General features: G+C 36.9%; 1 protein-coding gene across 1 annotated transcript; it reads right to left on the bottom strand.

Annotated features, from left to right (window-relative positions):
* Positions 1–1279: 1279 nt before the first annotated feature.
* Positions 1280–15501, bottom strand: LOC146132129 (solute carrier family 15 member 2-like). The gene is made up of 15 exons (XM_083397216.1): positions 15484–15501; positions 14664–14748; positions 13258–13492; positions 12251–12350; positions 11694–11883; positions 10800–10960; positions 8955–9089; positions 8251–8454; positions 7600–7719; positions 6878–7036; positions 5059–5231; positions 4012–4126; positions 3200–3316; positions 2403–2581; positions 1280–1469 (listed from the first exon to the last, which is right to left on the bottom strand). The coding sequence occupies exons 2-15, from the start codon at positions 14668–14670 to the stop codon at positions 1280–1282; spliced, it is 2085 nt and encodes a 694-aa protein (XP_083253342.1). The 5' UTR covers positions 14671–14748; positions 15484–15501.
* Positions 15502–20220: the final 4719 nt, after the last annotated feature.

Below are 20220 nucleotides of genomic sequence, written 5' to 3'. Positions count from 1 at the left end.
CTGCCATTTTAACATCGTGAAACCTGGCTTAAAAATAGTATAGCAAACTGAAAGCTAAGCCCGAAAATAAAATTTACTAAAAGCAATTTTGCAAAGCTTAATCAGTTAAGCTGTATTCCGGACCTTCACAGTAAATATTTTAAATATAATTGTCCGCAATTGTTTTGTTTTGTTGGGTTTCAAAGAGAAATTCATGAGAAGTTTTCCTCAAATTAATGAAATGGTGATATTGACAACTTACCACAGTACTGTTGCCTTTAAGTTTTGACTTGCCCGGTGTATTAACTTGCCTGCTGTTCAGAATAAGCGTAGTAAAACTAAATATCCCTGTTCGTCTTGCCAGAATACGTTACTATTCAAATATTTTTACCTCTAATGAGTTAAGTATTTGATTTTATACGCCAAAAGATACGCATAGATTGCAATACGCCAAAATGTAGTAATATCAACGTAAGAACGAGTAAGAATAATTATAAAGGATTGTTTGATTGTGCAACAAACATGTAACAAAATTAATACTTCATTCATCAGAACGACATAATATATGCTCATTAACAAAATAATACAAAATTACTTGTTATTTAAAAAATTCCTATATTGTTTTAATAGATTGATAGTTGTTTTGCTGTATTGATAACGTTTAGAATGGGCTTCGAGCACAGGTTACTATTAACATTCGGGAACAGAGGTTACCAATTATGAAATTCTATAAATTTGTATTGATACAAATAAGCTAAACACCTGAGCATATTTTGCATACCCTAAAAATTTGGCACTTAGACATATTAACTGCTTGATGGAACGAGTATAAACTTTCTTAAGATTTGGATTTTTTGAGGATGTCTGACGCTTTTGCGTGTGTCCAACTATACATTGCTGTATATCAATGTTTCTCAACTGATGAATCCCGAGCCAAAATTGTGTCGTCGACTGAAATAGCTTATAAGGTTAGACTTTTTGAGAACGCCCCGGAACAATACTTCGTCAATATTTGAGAAAATTGTGGAGAAAATACGAAGACTAGGCTCATATTAAGTAAACTAGGATTTATTTATGTCAATCGTCTTATGCTTTGTTCACTTATAATAAGTTTAGTTAAGAGTTCAGTGAAATTGGGGCGCCAAAGCTTCGTTGTTATGCTTACGCCTATTATTTTAGTCGCTGCGAAAAAAGGGTTGAGAAACACTGCTGTATAATATGTTGCATTTCAAGTTCGCAAAAAACGCTGTTCCTTATCAAAAGCGAAAACAAAGAGTTAGGCCATCATCAAGGGTGACCTCTAAAAGCTCGTGGCAAGTTCGATTTCCGGTTTTTCTTCCACTTCGTAGCTCGTGTTCACTTTTCCGTCGACTACCGAAACCTCGTCGATTCCTTGTTTGTGCAACTCGTAGTCTTCCGCCCTCTTGCGGGCCTTTTCTCGCTCCATTTGAATTTCGGCCTCGAATTCGTTCTCGTCAACGGGGATGTACCTGTCAAAGCGAATGCCTTGCTTTATCTCACTTTTTGTTTATGTTATTATATTAGTTGATGATATTTATAGAGTTACAATGTGATTCAAAATTCGCAAAGCTTTAAACGTCCACTGAAGCGACGCTTTTGAGTTAAACAAAGTGTCTGTATTTTTGCTTGTTTGTATATTCCGGCTTCACGTAGATCAGCGTCTAACAACTAATATATTAAACTTTTTATTTAATACGATCTAATGAGGCTTTATTGCCTTTCCTTTCCCTAGTATAAATTTCGCGCGATTCTATTGCTCCAACAATGCTACATTCACAATTGTACTTTGATTTTGGGGTATCAGAACTAATGCTTGCCAAAGTTTTTTTAATTTGCTTTCGCAACGTCGGTATAAACATATTTGCACCAAATAAATAAATGTAGGATTTTTTAAAAACGTAAAGACGAAACCTAAAATGAGGGAGAAATTAAGGATTATAGAATAAAAAAAACGCGGTCATGATGTTTTAAATCAGGGCTACGGACTCGAACTCGGGTCTAGAGTAAGATCACATAAAATTACCCGAGTCCCGAGTCCCGAGTCCGACATGCGCATGCGCGGTACCAATATTTAAAACTGATATGGCCGCCAACTGTAAAATGTAAAGGCGGAATAGCGTATGGTGGAATATTTTTTAACCGTGTATTGTAAGTGAATGAATTATACGACACCCCTATAAGTGAATTGCTGAAAATCCACGTTATTTAGTTACGTAAATTGGCGGAATACAGATTATAGAGTCAGGGCCGGACTCGGGACTCGACGAAATTGCACATTTGACTAGAGTCGGACTCAGGTTTATTTTTTTGGCCGAAATCAGACTCGGGAGTCGGACTCGGGATATTTTTAACCGACTCCGCAGCCTGTTTTAAATAACCATAGCTTATCTTGTAGCGCATACCTGTAAGCCAAAATCATGAAGAGAACGGCAGCCACGAATATAAGTCCGGCAAAGAAGAAGAACTCGTCCGACTGATTCTCGAATCCCTGGGCTTCGGCCACGATGAGAACGATAATGTTGCCGAGGGACACGGTGAAGAGCCAGATGCTGGTAAGAACGGACTTCATGCTGGGAGGGGCCTGAAACAAGGAGCGAGATCACTTAAGGTGAACAAGCAGTTAACCGAATATACTGTTGCTGATTAATACAAAGCTAAATCTGAATATACCGAACAAACAGTTAACTGTATATACCGTTACTGATAAAAACAAACAGATAACTGAATATACCAAACAAACAGTTAAATGAATATACCGTTACTGATAAAAACAAACCAATAACTGAATATACCGAACAAACAGTTAACTGTAAATACCGTTGCTGCCAGGGAATGTATTAATTGGTAAAACTTTCAACTGTGATTTGTAAACTGGAACAAATTAAGTTTCTACATACTTAAAACAGAGTAGCAAGAGGTTATAAGGTGGGAAGTTTGGTCGGGTCCGTCTAACAAACCGTGGACGTTTTGTGAGCAACTTTCATAAATAAATCAATACTACTTGTCCAGCTAAGATCTAGCAAAAAAAATTGCTTGTTCGTTGTTCGGTTTTCTTTAAAGTTGCTCGTTATTTTCACGACTTTTCGCGGCCTGCAATCCTGGTCAAATATCAGGGCCACCTTCCACCCAGTTACTAGAGCAGAATCGCAAAATACAAAATTCTGCCTTTTGGCAAAAACGGCAGTTTTCCGAAGCATACTTGTGTGTACGAAAACTCGAGACCAGTGATCGAGAGGAAAACTTCACCAATCGTTATGATGATGAACTGTGGGATCATCCAGGCAACACTGATTACACTCGGGTTGATGTCCAGCAGCTGTGCAAACAAGTGGTTCAATAAAAATTGCCTTTATCGTGACAACGGCAAAAAAATTCGATTAATGTCACGGATTTCTGGTTTATTAATTGGGAACATCTTTGTAAATCTCAACCTCTTGTGTATTTAGTGTTGCTGACTCTCAAACGAACTTAATTCTAGTTGTCCAAGGTATTTGATTTGCAACTCATTAATTAATAAACTCCTATTATAAAAAATTTTCTTTAAACAAATAATAAACAACTTACAACTTTAACAATTCAAAGGCCTATCGGGGTTATTGCTTACAGGTTAAAATTTAAAGTTCTAAGCAAAACTTCTATATTCCAAAAATAAAGTTTACAATGGAGTCAACCATGGGGTTAACAAACTTAATTCACTAATTACAATGCGGATTAGGATATTTTACGAATGTAAAACGACAAAACGTATTAAAATAAAATAAGGTGAAAGCGTTTTAGTTATTTTGCTTGTCTTGATATAGCTGTCTTTGATTTTTCGAAATAAGAAATACTATAGATTGACATCTTGATTGAGACGTATTAATACCTTCTTATATCATCATTAGTAAATAATAATGATAAAAGCAGGTATCGAAACGTCTTAATCAAGATGATGTCTATTTGCTCGACTATTTTGGCTTTAAATTTCATTAATAAATACCATATTTGAATGGTGCATACTAAAGTACTTACATCAAACGAGCCATTTTTTTCAGCTATGACGACTGAATAAACGGCACCGACCTCCAAATCCAGCTTTATGTTTACTGTCGTATTGCCACTGCTGTCAACCGCCTCAACTATTGTTCTGCAAAAAGCTAGAGTTGTATTATCTATATGTATAGTTGTATAGATATATATTAACCAGGGAAATTTTCTCTCAACTGATAACGAACATTCAGTTTTACTTTTTTCATCGATGTATAGTTTCTTCGAGAAAACCGAATCTACCTTTGCTCATAAAATCGTAAAAGACAAATAGATGTTAACCTAAACATCGAAAGAGAAAATAGTTATTTTGCAAGCAAAACCGGTAACATGAACATGAGCCACAGTTGATGTTACAAATAACTTTTGAAATTAAGCAGGCAATTATATGATTTTAATTTACAAAGTGAAGTTTAAATCAAGTTTTAAAGTCTTTAATTTAGTCTCAGTGATCCACTGTCCATGTCGTTTTAACCCAAATTCTTATAACCGCAACTAAAAGTCCAAAAATTCCTAAAACAAATTTTCACCAAACAGAATTGGTAAACTTGGCAATACTTTTTAAAATTGAACCTGAAAAAATGACGGCTTAGCAAGCCAAGATCTTAAAGATCATGTAAACAGACGCCTGACAGAAACACACGCCTTCCGATAAACGGCTTAAGTCAAGAAATCGAGAGGGGGAGGTTTAAATAAGCAAACACACAATAGTTACTTTTGTGCTGCTGTCGTAACACCGCTTAGCAAAACAACATGCGGCACAATAAAACTATACAAGTGGACTTAATTTTTTTTATATGTCACAATGAATTTAATTTAAATTGAAAAATATTCTAATAAAAAAGCGAATGCAAAGTTTTTTTTGGTAAAATTCGAATTAGATTAGAACTAGAATTGGTGCACTCATGCAATTCTCAAATTAGATTAGAATTAAAATTATACGCATTTTGCTCTAATTAGTTGGACTAGAAAACAAGGATTATCTAGTTGTTCAAGTCTCTATACAAGCAATGAGCATCCTATTGCGCTTACAATCCGTAGGGCACATCCAGCTCTTCTGATCGCATGTCGGGGTGGACTTCCCGCTTCCGGTCCAACTCCACTCCATCGGCGTTTTTTGCCGTAATGTTAAGACTCTCCGACCGGAGATTAACGACGCTGAACCTACCACCCCCGTCTTCAGTTTTATGCGTGATCATCTGAGTCTGTTGCGAGGATAAATTAAGGGGTGAAACTCGTTCGTAGCAAGTAGATGTTTGAGCGAAAATCAGTAGTGGTTTTCGCAGAAATATTCTTTTCCTATATAGTAAATCTTTTTTTGTATTTTGAAGTCTTTAGCAGGGAGGACTACTTTTATTGTAAATCGCATCATTTAAACCAGGGGTCGGCAACATACGGCCCGCCGCCTATTAGACAAACTTAGACAAGTCCATTTCACATATACTTTTTGACTATTTTTACTACGCAATTGCGAAAAATTTTTGCGCTTTGCTCGAATGTTTATTCTACGTCCGGTATGTTTAGTTTTGATGCTGCGTTTTCAACTAGATCATCGCTTCTTTACCGTTGTGCCGTGGAAGGCTGTAAGTGCGTCGCGAAAAAACGGATAACGTATTCAAAAATGTTAGAAATATAATACCGGTATACCAAAAAAAATCGCGATGGCTTCGCTCGCCAGGTGGGCCTTGACTTAAGACGGTTAACAAATGCAAAGCTAGATTAACTTTAAATGTCATCGCGTTCCCTCAAAGCAGTTTTATTACATTTTTCATTAGTAGTATGGATGACGACGTTTGAATTTTAATGTTAAACCAAACAAACGCTTTTTTCGCCCTTTGCGTAACACTTTACTGCCTCTGTAAATGTAATTAAACACGTCTTTAAGTGCAAAAACTATCCAAGGCCCGCCTGATTCACAGTTGTTCTAACATTTAAAAAACACAATTCTTAGTTAACATTTTGTGCGGCCCGCAGAGACCTTTCTGAGTTTGGTTTGGGCCCGCGACTAGAAAAAGGTTGCCGACCCCTGATTTAAACGTTAAACTACCAAAAAAAACTTTTTTTTAACCGCCTAATCGATCGGAATAAATTGTATATTGTCCGTATTGCAGCCAGGCGTGGGTATCGGATTTTGTTTGGGGGCCATGAAAATATTTCCAGAGATGACGTCACAAATTTACGTTATACCATAACATCACATAGTTACGTCATAAGATGTCGTCAGATAGTGACGTCATAACATGATGTCACAAGGATACGTCAAAATGTGATGTCACAAAGTTACAGCTAAACGTGGCGTCATAAAAAGTAACCTCATTACCAGCACACAGTTCGTTTATTTGGTTAAAGTTTTACTTTGGACAAGTGTTATTTTTTAAAGAAAAGTTTGAACGATGTATTAGATTTGCGCGAACCGCATAACGCCGTATTTTTATCGTTAAAGTTGCCCAAACTTTTATTTTCGATGTTGCAATAGGACGCACGACGCCTTTCGGTGAAACAATTTTATCCATATGGGCTAAGAAATTCTATTTTTTTTTATTACGCAAATATTCGAATTTGTTTAAATATATAGGGCACTAACACTAACAATATTGCTGTAACTTTGTTATAACTTCCTAAACAGTTTGTTAAGATTTTAAATTACAATTAGATTCGCGTGGAGCGTGAATATTTAAGTACTTAGGTAAAATAGGCAAAAAATGCAGTTTGTGGGTCCATGGCCACGTTTTTGCTTCGTAAATGGATGGAAAAAGGTTGTGAATTCGGCGCCGGACTCAGGACTCAATAAAATCGGCAAAATTGCCCGTTGTCGTAATCGGGGTTAGTTGCAAACACCAAAACAACTTACTTCTGACGACGTCCCATTGTCGTTTTTAATTGAATACTCAATGACGTCTTCTTTTTGTCCCGGTCTCGTCACATTGATTAACTTTTCCATCCCCGAGCAACTCTTAAAGGCAATGGTGGTGTCGCCAGCCCCGAACGAGAAGAACTGAATGTCACTAGCCTATTAAAACAAACATAAGTGAGAAATCTTGCGAGATCGCGTCATGATAGCTGTATGTAAATATAAGGGAATTGTAGCTTTGCCCAAAAGTGTATTTTATGCCATAACCGTTACCAGTTAAGCGTTATATTTTTTCAAAGTTGTTCTTTCTTTGTCGGGTTTCAGCTATGTAAACGTTGAGGTCTGCGAATGGAAGTTTATATATATACACATAGGATACTAAATCACCTTTATTTGACACAATAAAGTCTAAGTTCCGTAGAAGATAAAAAAAAACCTTGGTAATGAATAAATTTAATTGACTATATATAGGAACAAACTAAACAGAAATGCACTGCAAAATCGCATAAACGACCATAAGCCTTTGTATTTGAGCCAAAACGTTAGACATAATTTGTCTATTTTGTTGTAAACCAATAGTCAAACTTGCTTCTCTAATAACTTGTAATGGTCTTTACTTACATGCTGTTATATGCTTTTGAAAAAGAAAATTTTACTAAATCTTATAGATACTTTAGAAAACAAATTTGTCATTAGCTTTCTCAAAAGAAAAATGGAAATACGTTCTTAGCGCCGACTGGGATAGGTGACCCAGAGCCGAACGTAAAACTTGTGCTGCAATTAGCGGAGTTGATGACACGAACTCCATACTGCCCACTGGCGGGTAGAGGTGTCAAGGTTTTCTGCCAAAAAAATAACAAAAAAAATAAACAAGGGTGAAAAACGCATAAAATTATTGTGGAGTCTAACTAAATAATGCCTTAAAAATATTTAGTTTTTAATTTAAAACAAATGAGTCCGCGTGACAAACTGAAGGCTAAGTTGCGTGTTGTCAAGTTCAATAAATAAATATATAAATAAACTAATGACGAACCATTCAGTTCATATTGAACTTCTCATTCCTATTGTTAATATTTGATTCACTTGATATGTTGCTGTCAGTCGTATTAAAACGTTAGCGCCATAAGAAAAAATTAATAACAGACTTTTAAATATGTTGAAAAAATATTCCGATTTATTTACTACAACAAGAGATTATTTTACCCAACATTTACAAAATAAAATCGTGATATCGCTTCAACAATTCCACCATTGTGCCACGTTACACCCAAAAGCAGCATGACCCGAGCATGGCAAGAAAATAAACGCACTGTTGCGTCGCGTCCTTGCGTCCGTTGTTTTCCGCATTTTTACTAGCTCCGCATTTTACTCACGTCGATTTCGATTTGCAAAATGGCGGCGGCGATAAACGAGAATCCGGCCAGGATAAGGCCGGCCGTCATTCTTCGGAGCGGGGTGAAGGGGATGTGGAAGTAGCGGAGGCAGGGGTAGAGGGTGAACTCGAACAGAGGAATAAGGGTGACGATGAGAAGGGGGTTAAGGACCTCCACCTGATCCGGTTTGATGAGGAGCGATCCCTGGAAAACGAGGAGAGCGCATTTTAAAATTTGTCCTATGCTGAAACCATCGGTTGTCACAATATCACACTCTGTGATTTTATTGTTTTATACCGAATTTAGTTTCCCACAAACACTTAATCTTTTTAAACGTAAAATAAAAGTTCGTTTTTAAAAATACTCTTTAGTATATTTGTACAACAAAGTTTATTTGATTGTTTTATACCGATGTCAGTTTGCCTACAAACAATTAATCTTTTTGGAGGTAAAATAATAGTTTTGTTTTTAAACATATTCTTTAGTACATTGGTCTATCAGCATTCACTTCTGTAGATCAGAATAAAATGCGGGATATTTTAGAAAAGTATTTCGAAACAGAATGGGTGATCTAGTTTTGTCAAAGAGATGAAACACCACTAACAGAAATGCAAGAAAACTGTCGCATCTCTACTCTTAAACAATTCTTGTTTATTTGTGGAACATGTTAAAAAAATCACTGTTTTTAGCCACGTCGTTCTCACCAAATGTCCGTTGGTCTGGATTGCCTGGAGGGTCCATCTTGATCCCTGCTGGTCAAAGAGCGCCCAGAAGAAAGGAAGAGGAATGAAGAGCACCATCACCCGGAAGACGTACTTGGTGTCACGGATCAGTTTGCTCTAGTAAAAGAATACGCCAGGTGACAATTGAGTATATCTATGTGTAATATCACAATACACGTTGCTTGATTTTTTAGCAGTTGGTAAGAGTTTGGATTGCAAAGAAAACTTTCAATCACGAGTAAAAGAAGCCTTGTAAACTTTTCAGTAACCTAGGTTAGTGGTTCTTAAACTGGGGGGCGTGTGAGGTTCACAAAGGGGGCGCGAGAACTTGACAAACTCTGTATGAATTATGACTAAACATTACGGCGAAGTGATATTTCTCTGCTCCTAATAGTCTCTGCTCCTAATACATAAATTTTCGTCAGCATTCAAGTAAGCCGACAACTGGAGGCTTAACGACCAGAAATAAAACGTTTTCGCAATGTGTAAGGCTTCGTACGGACTTTGCACCCCATCAACAAAATATAAATGTCGCAGCATTATGGCAACGTAAATCAACAGATTTACGACTTTGAAGGCAAATATGTCGATTTACTGAGTCGCCGATAAATCTACCACAATATTCTTATAACGTAGGCAAATCAACATGTGAACTGACTTTGTTTGCAACCATAAAAAAATAACTTTTTTTGCGGCGATGATTCATTATACGAGAAAACCGTATTAAAGTAGCCTTTAAAAAGTATATGACTAACCTGAAAAAAAACTGTTTGAAGAAACAAACATTCTTGTTTAAAAATAGGTAAAAACATATATGAAAAACGTGTTTTCAAAAACAGGTTTATCTTGATTCAGCCGGAATTCACAGCACTGTGTATTTATATTTAAATTTGCGGACCAGGACCCGAATAAAGTGTGTTTTTATTTGGCACGCCAATACCAAGTGAGATAACTGAGACAACAGAAAATAGTTTCTGGCGTCCATAGGACGGAAACCTAAACCGTAAAAGGGTAAATCGAATTGCGTCTAAAAAACGACTTTAAACTCCTAAGTTTGGTAGACCTACTTCTACCAGTGATCTGTGTCATAAAGTTCAATTATGCCAAAAACATGACAAAGGGTTCATTTATTGCAAAGTGCAGGTCAATTTATGGTAGAAAACCTTAAATATACTTCACGGAAGCCGCAACAAAGTTTTTCCTATACAGCGAGGTTAATAAGATTAAAAACAACTTTATTTAAAACAGAGAATACTGCTGTTACACCAAAACGACATCATCAGTTCTGCGAAAAACTTTTTCGAGCATAATTCTATAAATGATAAACAACTTGCAGTGTTGGATCAGGCATAGATGCTCATAAGAACAACAACAAAAAGTAATATTTTTATTTTAACAACAACATAGCTAAAAGCATTGTTCCACGTGTACCGTAGGTTTAGGACCAGACTCGGACAACTAGATAATTCTAGTTTTATAATTCATTGAATTAGAGCAAAATGCGTTTAATTCTAATTCTAATCTAATTTCAGAATTGCATGTGTACGATAATTCTAGTTCTAATCTAATTCGGATTTTACCAAACATTTTACTTTGCCCAATGACATTTTTAGGATTTCAGTCGAAAAAAATAATTGGAATTAAAACTCTTTGGTCGGAACGACTTGTGTGTAATTTTTGAAAAGCATAGGCTGTGCTAAAATTAATTCTAATTATAATCTAATTTGAAAAAACTGAAATGATATAATTGTAATTCTAATCTAAATTTAAAAAGCTAAACTAAATCTAGTTGATAAAGTCCGTTTAGAACCACGAATCTAAACTCACCGAAGAGCTTGAGTATTCGAGCCAGTGGTCCTTGTTGCGTTGCTTGCTTGGGGTGTTCCATCTGTTCTTGCATGCCGAATAAACGCACTTGCACACTCGCGGGAAGATGCTGCCCTCTGGTGGGTAACGCGTGTACCACTTCGTTCCGGCGATAAACAAGACTGAAAAACAAAATATTAAAATATTGGTTTTAATCATTTTTAGTGGCTGCCTAGACCAAAGCAAACTTATTTTAATAACACCTGTTCATAGTTAAGACTTCTATGTTAAGCCATTTATTTGAGTTATTTTTAACGGCTGTCCAGCCCAAAGCGCACTTATTTTGATAACAGCCTGTTGTAAGACAATAGTTAAGACTTAAACGACCATATTAAGCCATTTGTTTGAGTTATTTTTAACGCCTGTCCAGCCCAAATCGCGCGTATTTTGATAACGGCTCTTCGTAGAATAGCATTTCTAGAATGGGTTTAGGAGTCTTTGTGAAACAGCGTATATGTACGTTGGTATTGTGTCAACGATTCTTGCTCAAACATAGCATAAATAGGCAACATTTACGTCACAAATTAACATGTTGCCCGTTTTATGTGCGTTTTGATAACCGATCTACTTTTTTACGACACTTTACCCATACATGGTGGAGATAAAGCCCTTTACTAAAACTGTAACATATCTTTGCAATTAGAGTTACTGCTCGGCTTCCAAACGTCGGTTATCCAGACTAACAATTAAACACGTAGGCCTGCGTTTAGGTTGCAGTTGGGATGTTTTTAACTTTTCTTCCAAATCACTTAGACGCGTTTGGATTCGAAAGTACCTTAACCTGAATACACACAACACAGCACACACATACGTGCAAACATTTTACCCTTGGCCTTCAAATATCGTAAATCTTACTTAAGGCGATAACCATCAAGGCGCCGGGCACACCAAAGGCGAGCGCGTAACACTCGTCGAATATCTCGTCATCCTCCCCTGGATAACAGTCGACGTCGGCTCTAAAGATCGGGGTAAGGAAAGTCGATATCAAGCTCCCGGCGTTGATGGCAAAGTAGAAGAGCGAGAAGAACTGCTTGCGGACGTAGGCCTGTAAAAATAGGTTTAAAAGCTTTGAACATCAAATTTTGTTCGTCAGTTTTGTCATTAGCGGTTAAGGAAATTATCTATATTCCCTTATTATCTATATATACGTCGGTATTACTATTAATTCTTATGTATTGTGTTATGAGTATCAAGCATTTATAACAGAATTTTACACCTCATACTTTTTCCGGATAGTATACTTATCCATCGAGAAAAAACGTTTGATTTATATATTGGCAAACCTCTCGGCCGCATTCCTTTTAGCCCTGAAAATGTGCAGTTTGTTAGACGTAAATGGTTTAAGTTTCAAGTTGTTTTTAAAGTTTCAAGTTGAAGTAAAAATCATGCAAGGCAATTCAAAGGCTCCGTACCTGTTCGGGTTTGAACTGGTCTCCTCCGAACGCCGACACACACGGTTTGATTCCGCCAGAGCCGACAGCAATCAGGAAGAGGCCGATCATCGACAGTACGCTGCATAAATTTTAAGAAAATATTTAAGAATTTGCCTTGAATTTTAATATTTATCACAGGTAGCCCTTGTTTTACCATGGTTAGAAATCTCCTGCAGTTGATAGTCAAGTAGACTGTGAAAGGATTTTAAAGCAGTTCTAACATCCCCCTTATGAACCCGAGGTTAAGGGAAAGAAAAAAATGAATCAATTAATTTTTTGTTTTGTCATTGAAAAGTTCACATAATTGCTGTCAAGGTCGAAAAGGGTCATTTGTTTAGAATTAACTGAAATAAATGTTTTAACCAAACCAAAGCCGGAATGTTTTTCAAAATATCTAACCGTTGTTTGGCATATTCTGTCAACAAGCCTTTAACAAATTGGAATGATAACTACTTGATCTTGGAAAACTTTTGATAACTACTTTATTTTGGAAAACTTTCATGAGTTTGAAAAGTGGTGTATTAGTGTAAACAATTATGCAATGCCTGACAGAAAAACTTCTATGGAGTTAGAAACGCAATTTTCCAGGAATTCTGAAATATACTTTAAAAAAGCGTTTCGTGAACTAACAAATAAAATCATCCCCAGAAATTTGAGCTATACTGGTAACCAGCGGTTCCTAATCTGTGGATAACAACTCCAAAAGGGTATTGTTTAGTCTACAAGAGACTAATTTAAAGCATTATATAATAAACCATCTTTGATCTATTGGGTTTCTTGGAATTTCCTTTTACTTAACAAATACCAGAAAGCATTAACTATCTTTGGTACATATATATATAGGCAAACGCAGGCGACAAGTCTGTTAAATATAAATAAAAGTGTATTGTTGGTAAATGAAATCCAGTTCTTCCTAGACGTGTTGGTATAAGAAGGGCCAAGAAGCGCCGCTTTATAACATAATGTAAATCCGCCTTAAAACTCACATATGCGCGACTGTCGACGGCACGTATGGAATCGAACCGACCACCTTGACCGCATGCCCGATAATGTAGACGATGGACAGGTAGATGATGGTCTTGTACTTTCCCCAGTACGAGTCGGCGATAATGGCGCCCACTAGCGGAAAGAGGTAGACGAGCACGGTGAAGGCGTGGTACACCGATGTGGCAGTATCGTCGTCGAACTTCAGGTAGTTGCGGAAGTAGAGTAGCAGAACGGCTAGAAACACAAAAAATTGACTGTTGTTTCGGTTGTTTTTCGATAATGTAACTGGCGCCCTGTGGATGTCTCTTAACGAGTTTTAATAGGTTCATGATTTTTTCCCTTTGGGAACCTGGGTTTTTCGGGGGCGGTATACAATTGAAGACATATATAACCAATGCTCAACAAACCTTTGCCAATATATATAAAACTTAGCAACAACCAACACCATAAAAAATGGTTAAATCTTAACTACTGTCATGCGCAGTTCAAACTTGGGCCTTAACTCAGTGGCGGCACCTGTTCCCTAGTGGAAACAGGTTGTCCGAGGACTGGGTTCAGACTCTACTAACTTGCTCAGAAATTCCCGACCTCCTTCTTGGCCAATGGAAAGCCACAATCCTTGCCTTATTTATTTTACTTTTACACTTACTTTCCCTCAGTTCCGTTTACCATTAGTGGCCAAAAAACATGTTTTTACCTTGTATGCCCTTGGCTTTACAAGCTCCATGTTTTCGGTTCTAAGCAATATTAAAAGCGACTGGTAACTATAATAACGTTGGAGTAATTAGCCTGCTACCTAAGCACTCTGAAGTTTTCGTCTTTTCAATTAGAAACTAAAAGTATTCCTCTAACAACAACATAAAACAGGTTATACTAGATTAATCGCACAAATCCCCACCAGTGGACTACTCGTGAAATGTAAAAGATTATTTTGTAGAACTGATCAGTGCCTTTAGTAGATGAGTGTCTTTAATAAGTGATATTAATAATAAATATATAATGAAAAACCATCCTGAGGAAAACAGTTAGTTATAAAGAATATATCAAACAGGGTACCCTTCGTACGACTCGGTACTCTTATCCTCTCTACGTAAACTGTTTGTGACACCAGTGCTCTAGTTTCCTGGTTTGGCTGTATTAAGTTTAATTGTTTTTATTTTGTTTTCACATATAGGAAGTTGTTTTTAACTTTCTTTAATATTAGCACTCCAGATAACATTTTTCTTTTTTTAGAGAATAGCTTGGCATATTAAGTTATTTTGTTTTTAGCGAATTTTCTTTCCATCGTGTGAAAGTTAATTTTAAAAGTCTGGAAAATTGAACCTCACTTAGAAATGGAAAAGCGATAAAGCTATCCATGTGTGCTTATAAAAATAATAAAGGCGTTGTGTAAAAAATCACTTACATCTCATTCCATAGTAAGAGAATCGCTCGCAAAATTCGTTTCCCACAATAAGAGTTACGTGCTTAGGATAGCGATCCCACGTTTCCTGCAATTGAAAAAACAACTTGTTTAAACCTGTAATACAAATTGTGTGCTATATTTCGGTTAAAACCAAAGGAGTCATATTTGATTAGGGAAGTAACAAAAATAGTCCGACAAAGTAATCACTCTGCAGTGATCAAATAAATCAAATAAGAAATATTCAGTAAAATAATGATTAAATGGACCAATTACTTTGGCAATTTATTGTAACTTATAATTGTGTCGTCAGGGCCAATCAAATCCGTTATTTGGCTCTATCGGCAAGACTAGGAAGTTGTAAGCAACTATTGGATTGTGTTAGCCAGGGCTTCCCAAACTTTTGAGTTCAAGTAGGCCTCAATTTTACACGAAACGTTATATCAATATAAATTGTACTTTATTGTTCAAATTTTAATATAATACCCAACTAAGTGGCACATTACTTCGACAAATGCGATCAAAAAGCACACAGCTAAAATGTTTTCCTTATATCCCTGCCAAACATGAAAGGTCGTAAAAAGTTTAAGGTAATTACAAGGTATCGCATACTGAAAAGTTTGAACGCCCTAGTATAAGCAATGCTATCGGAAGCTAAACATGCAGAACTAGGCCTCAAAGTAGAGATTTTAAACTAAACACACAGGTTGTAGGTCGATAACGATATAGAAGTTAATTAGCCACTATCGTGCTGTGAATCCTGCTGTACAGAAACGGGATCAATATTTTAAGATATGCGAGAAAGCGCCTGCCAATGACTTACCGAACATGTCAGTTTCTCCTCCTCGGCCTGTTCCACCACTTTCCCGTTGCTGTAAGCTGCGAGAAACAAATATGCCGGTTGAATTGTGAAACGCTACGTCCGCACGGGTGCGCTAGAGGTCACTAAGTACATGGCATTTTACACAATTTGGGTAGGATAACTATACTCCGTTTGACAAAACTTTCGACACCTATGAAAAAGCAAAACGTATATATTTAATTTTTTTTTTTTAACATAAAGTAACCAATCGGCCTAAAGTTGCATAATTCAGTGAATTTTTCGACGTGAGACTTTTGCGTTGATTATTTTTTAGTTTATCTTTCATTGGACGACATTCGCTGTTAAATTCGTGATACATCACCAAGATTAATATGAGCCCATCTTGAATTTCTGTTTGCCCTAATTCAGTTGATTTAACTTTTTCCTACAATTTCTCATGTAAACGTGTCGTAAAAACACTCAAAAAATAAATCTGCTGCAATGGGAAAGCTTCTGGCCGCAAGAATATATTCATTTAACCTGATCTAAAAGTAGGCCGAGGGTAGATGTAATAAAATGCTATCCTACGCATTGCAGCATTGAGCGGAACCTAAAAATAATTGCTGGCTATTGACAGCTCAATAGTTGAAAAAGTATGGGGTTTTGCGCGAACGCACACTCCGCTAACAGAAATTATACGACCTCAGCCAAGCAGAAGTGCAATAGCAAGACCTCGCCTTGGGTCTACCACCTACGCGATCTCGGTGAAAGACTCCTCAGGGAATTAAATAACTTTTGCAATTAATTAAATTTCTCGTTTGAAGAAAACCACCTACCCGACACGCTGCTTCCACTCGATGAAGATGAGGCCTTGCGCTTCTTGAGCTCGGCCATCTTGCGAGATCCGAAATAAAATATCCGACAGATTAGCGTCAAATTATTCCGGAGACCAGATAAGCCCGCGTAAGTATCGGGCGAGGTTGCGCTACGAACACTGGCCTGTCATAATTAAAAAAATAATGAAATAGTTTTGAGTAATTTTTTTTTTAGTTTATTCGTTTCGAAACTTGGGGTCTCGACCCACAAAGGTTCACGCAATTAAAAAAATTACATTTTTTATAGGTCAAAGCAGGCTCACATACATTCTATATGTAATTTCGAGATTTTTCGAGAAGACTTAGAAATGTAAAAATTAATAGAAAACGCGGTTCCCAAATGTGAAATGCGTTCATAAGCAAACAGTAATTCTGTGAATATACCTTTTAAGCGTATAGGGTCGCGCAAAAGTTAAACAAATTAAATAGCTAAAAAAATTGGGAAGCTCCACTCTATGGCTTACAGAACGTTGCTTAAAATGCCGAATACTGTTTCACCATGACAAAACAAACTCTCGGTAAAAATCCCAATCAGGTTTTCAAAGACGACTTGTTAATTAAATAGCACTTAACGTTTTGCCTTCAGCAGTCAGTTTTAATCGCGCACGGTGATTACATGAAAGACCTGCATAGACCAGCCACTCCGAGAACTGAGTTTAAATTTGCAAAATGGTCCAGATTTAATCACGTTCCTGGTCCCGGTAGAAGTCGTAAAACGGCTTAGCCGAAGACAAAAGAAAAACAGGCGAAATGACGTATTTACGAGAACGTATTATGCGCGCACGGGGGTCAACAATATATGCGCAAACACCCCATCAACGCAGCACTTTCTACAAACAGAGCTTAGGATGTGATTCGTAAAATTCAGTCGCGTAAGTACGTGTCCGACATTTTCTGAGCAAATATAGCGTCGGGGAAAAGTTGGCCGCGTATAAATCATGAAAAAGCTGTTATGTGCATCAGTGTGTGCTTTATCGTAGAGTCAATATATGTCCTTCCTATAACGTTTAAAGAAAGCCGCCGAAAATTTCAGATAGTGTGACGCAAAAGTCAGTAAACGTCATCGTTAGGAAGAAAAATATGTGTAGAGTTTCGCTCAATGCATTACTCATTGTCGGTTCGGGCCTAACCAAGACCCCACCCATAATTCCACGAGGTTGTTCTATTTAACCCTTTTGTACCAACCTTTAAACATCAGGGTAAATTAACAGCCATGTTTTGGCGACCTGAGGTTTTTCATCCAAATTTCTGAAGCTTGAAGTAAATAAAATAGTAACCTAACAAAAAATATTTGAGAATTGTTTCTACAATTTTGTTTGTTCACAACCAAGATCATGCTGCAGTAGGCAATGCAGCAAATTTATTGGCGATCAACCTAGCACTTTGCTAGTTCGTCGTAGCTTTGAAGAAGTCGCAACATATTTTTATCCAAAATCGATATGCTCAACGCAAAAAGTAAGGCTGTCCAATTGAATGCCGAATTCCGTAATTACTGGGGTTAGCATATCGCAGAAATTAAAAGTATAGACATACGCTAAGATGATTTTTTTTTTTATTCAGTTAAAATTTTCCTGACAATTAAGTCTCCTAGTTTTTTTCAAATACTTAATTACAATGTTGTTAAAAAAACTACCTTTCAATATAGAAAGTTCTGCGTTGAATCTCAAATCATCGCTTAAACACATTTGTCAAACTGACATGGTATTGACACCGACACTACTATCTCCATCAAGTGTTTGATCCGAACAGATATAATGGTCTATCTCTATAGTCGTAGTCGCGTAAAGTCATAGCTTTCCCGAGAACGAAATAAAACATAACTACAAAACTTTAGTTCTGCTTTGAAAGAAACCGCCTTTCGCTAGCGTGTTCAACACGAAAAAGCACTGAGGCTGTAAATCTGGTAATTCCAACCTGAACTGCGAATAGTGCAATACCTCACGTATTTAACAAAACCGCGACTTGTCAATGCATTCAACAGAACGCTTTGGCGGTGTATTTAGAACAGTAGAGGGAACGCTTGATTTTATGTCAGGGTAAAACAAGCGATAAGGTGGACAGACTATTGTGCGGGTTATAATATACAATCTCAGGATCCGGTGTATTTTATGGTCATGTCAAATGTTTTTAAACCACGGAATTTTTCGCTCATCCCTTTCATTATAGTGAACAAGGATAACGGCAAAAAAATTTTCACGACTGTCACACGGGATAACGTAAGACAAATAAAGAAAGCTTAGACTATAATCTGAATCACTTTTTAAAAGCACTAAAAACTGGTGGACAGGTTTGAAATAAAGGGTCAAATTTGGCAACATTTCAAGGTTATTTTGTAAAATGAAAACATTTTGTAATATTTAATCAAAAAAGGACAGATGGTTAGCACAAACACGAAAAGTGTACACAGCATTGAGATATAAAATACGTAACCGCTTTTAACACTGAATTGTAAACAAACTGAATAACTCAATGTGACAATAACAATCTTCAATATTTATTTTAAAAATATGCTGGCAAAATGGACTTTAAGCATTCTAACGACCAGTTTCTAATGACGTAAACTTGGCCTAAACGAGTTTATACACCAAAGCTAAACCTTAAAACGTGCATTTTTCTCTTTTCCAAGGCGGGAGATGTTGGTACCGCCAGAAAGCAATTTGTTAGACAGGTTCCTTTATTGTTTGATTTGACGAACTCCAGGCCACGTTCTTTTCTTCCATGAAGCAGAAACGATTAAGCCATTATAGACAGGATAGATTTTGTTACACAAAATGAATTTTGTTTGCGTTATAAATAAGGCATTTCATTGAGTTTAGTTTTGGTGCTGTTGGTGCTGTTGGTAAAAAGAACCTAATAAAAATAGAGGTGATAGTTTCAACTTCAAGTTTATTTTTAAGCGAGCCAGAATCACAACCGTAACTTTGGTAAAAATGCGTTGGTTTTGGAGTAAGAAATTTCATGGATGACGCCACGAAGTTACGTCATAGCGTGACGTAGTTTTATATTAAAACGAAAAACACTAAATGAAAAAAAAATGGAAAACACTTTTCAGAAAAGTGGACCAAGACACACAATAACCTAACCCACATTCCAAAAAATTTGCATTTACGTACGTATAGTTATAACAGGCAAAATATAAGGGGGGCCATGGCCCACGTGGATTGTCAAATTTCCAATTAAAAAGGATACGTAACGCATTACGGAAATAAAAGATCTTTTGACTACGTTGGTGGCCAAAACGTATTGCCGATTTTTTTGCGTTGTTCATTTTATTACGCGATCTTCATAATGTTTCCGCAATCTTTTGACAAAGTGGTCCAAGTTTCCTAAATTACGGTTTCAGTGTAATTATAGGCCCTAATGAACCGTACAACTATTTATTTGCGGACTAGTATCGACTCCGCGTTTTCAGGCAGCTGGATGCTTGTATGTACGCGAAAATATTTATTTGAATGACTCACAGGAAAATTAACACCATGCAGGACTTTGGTCTTATCGCAGTGGCAAATAAAAGCAATCATCGAAATAAACCTTCCGCATTTCGCGAAATCCAGGCGGTAAACAAACTGGGGTCGCCGATGCTGATTTCAGGGGCGTGTTTTCACCAGGTTGCAGCTGCCAGAGCCCTGGCTTGTTGAAACACGACAAATTGCAAGCACAATGCTTATTTGCTGGCGACCAACAGAGTTGAACCTATCACAGTAACGGGTTTCTAAGCGCCCCCTTGCTTGGGCGAAAATACGCCTGGAGAAGGGACGTTGTTTGCTGCATATATATTACCAGGCACAAATATTTGTCGCAGTGGGAAAACTCTATAGAGTACGACCTTTGCTCGGTTTGCCCTGCGTTGATGATTTACGGCTTGAGCTCATCCTGAAAACGA

Source organism: Ascidiella aspersa, chromosome 9 (assembly GCF_963924565.1).
Source record: "Ascidiella aspersa chromosome 9, kaAscAspe10.2, whole genome shotgun sequence".
NCBI lineage: Eukaryota > Metazoa > Chordata > Ascidiacea > Phlebobranchia > Ascidiidae > Ascidiella > Ascidiella aspersa.
Note: the sequence above shows the minus strand (reverse complement) of the source record. Positions and strands in the feature narration are given on the sequence as shown.

Excerpts from the sequence above, each read along its gene's own strand:
- LOC146132129 (XM_083397216.1), bottom strand. Across the intron at positions 8,455-8,954 it reads TCCAGACCAACGGACATTTG|GGATCGCTCCTCATCAAACC; the intron begins GTGAGAACGACG and ends CTCGTTTTCCAG. Across the intron at positions 4,127-5,058 it reads CTGGATGTGCCCTACGGATT|AACAATAGTTGAGGCGGTTG; the intron begins GTAAGCGCAATA and ends AGCTTTTTGCAG.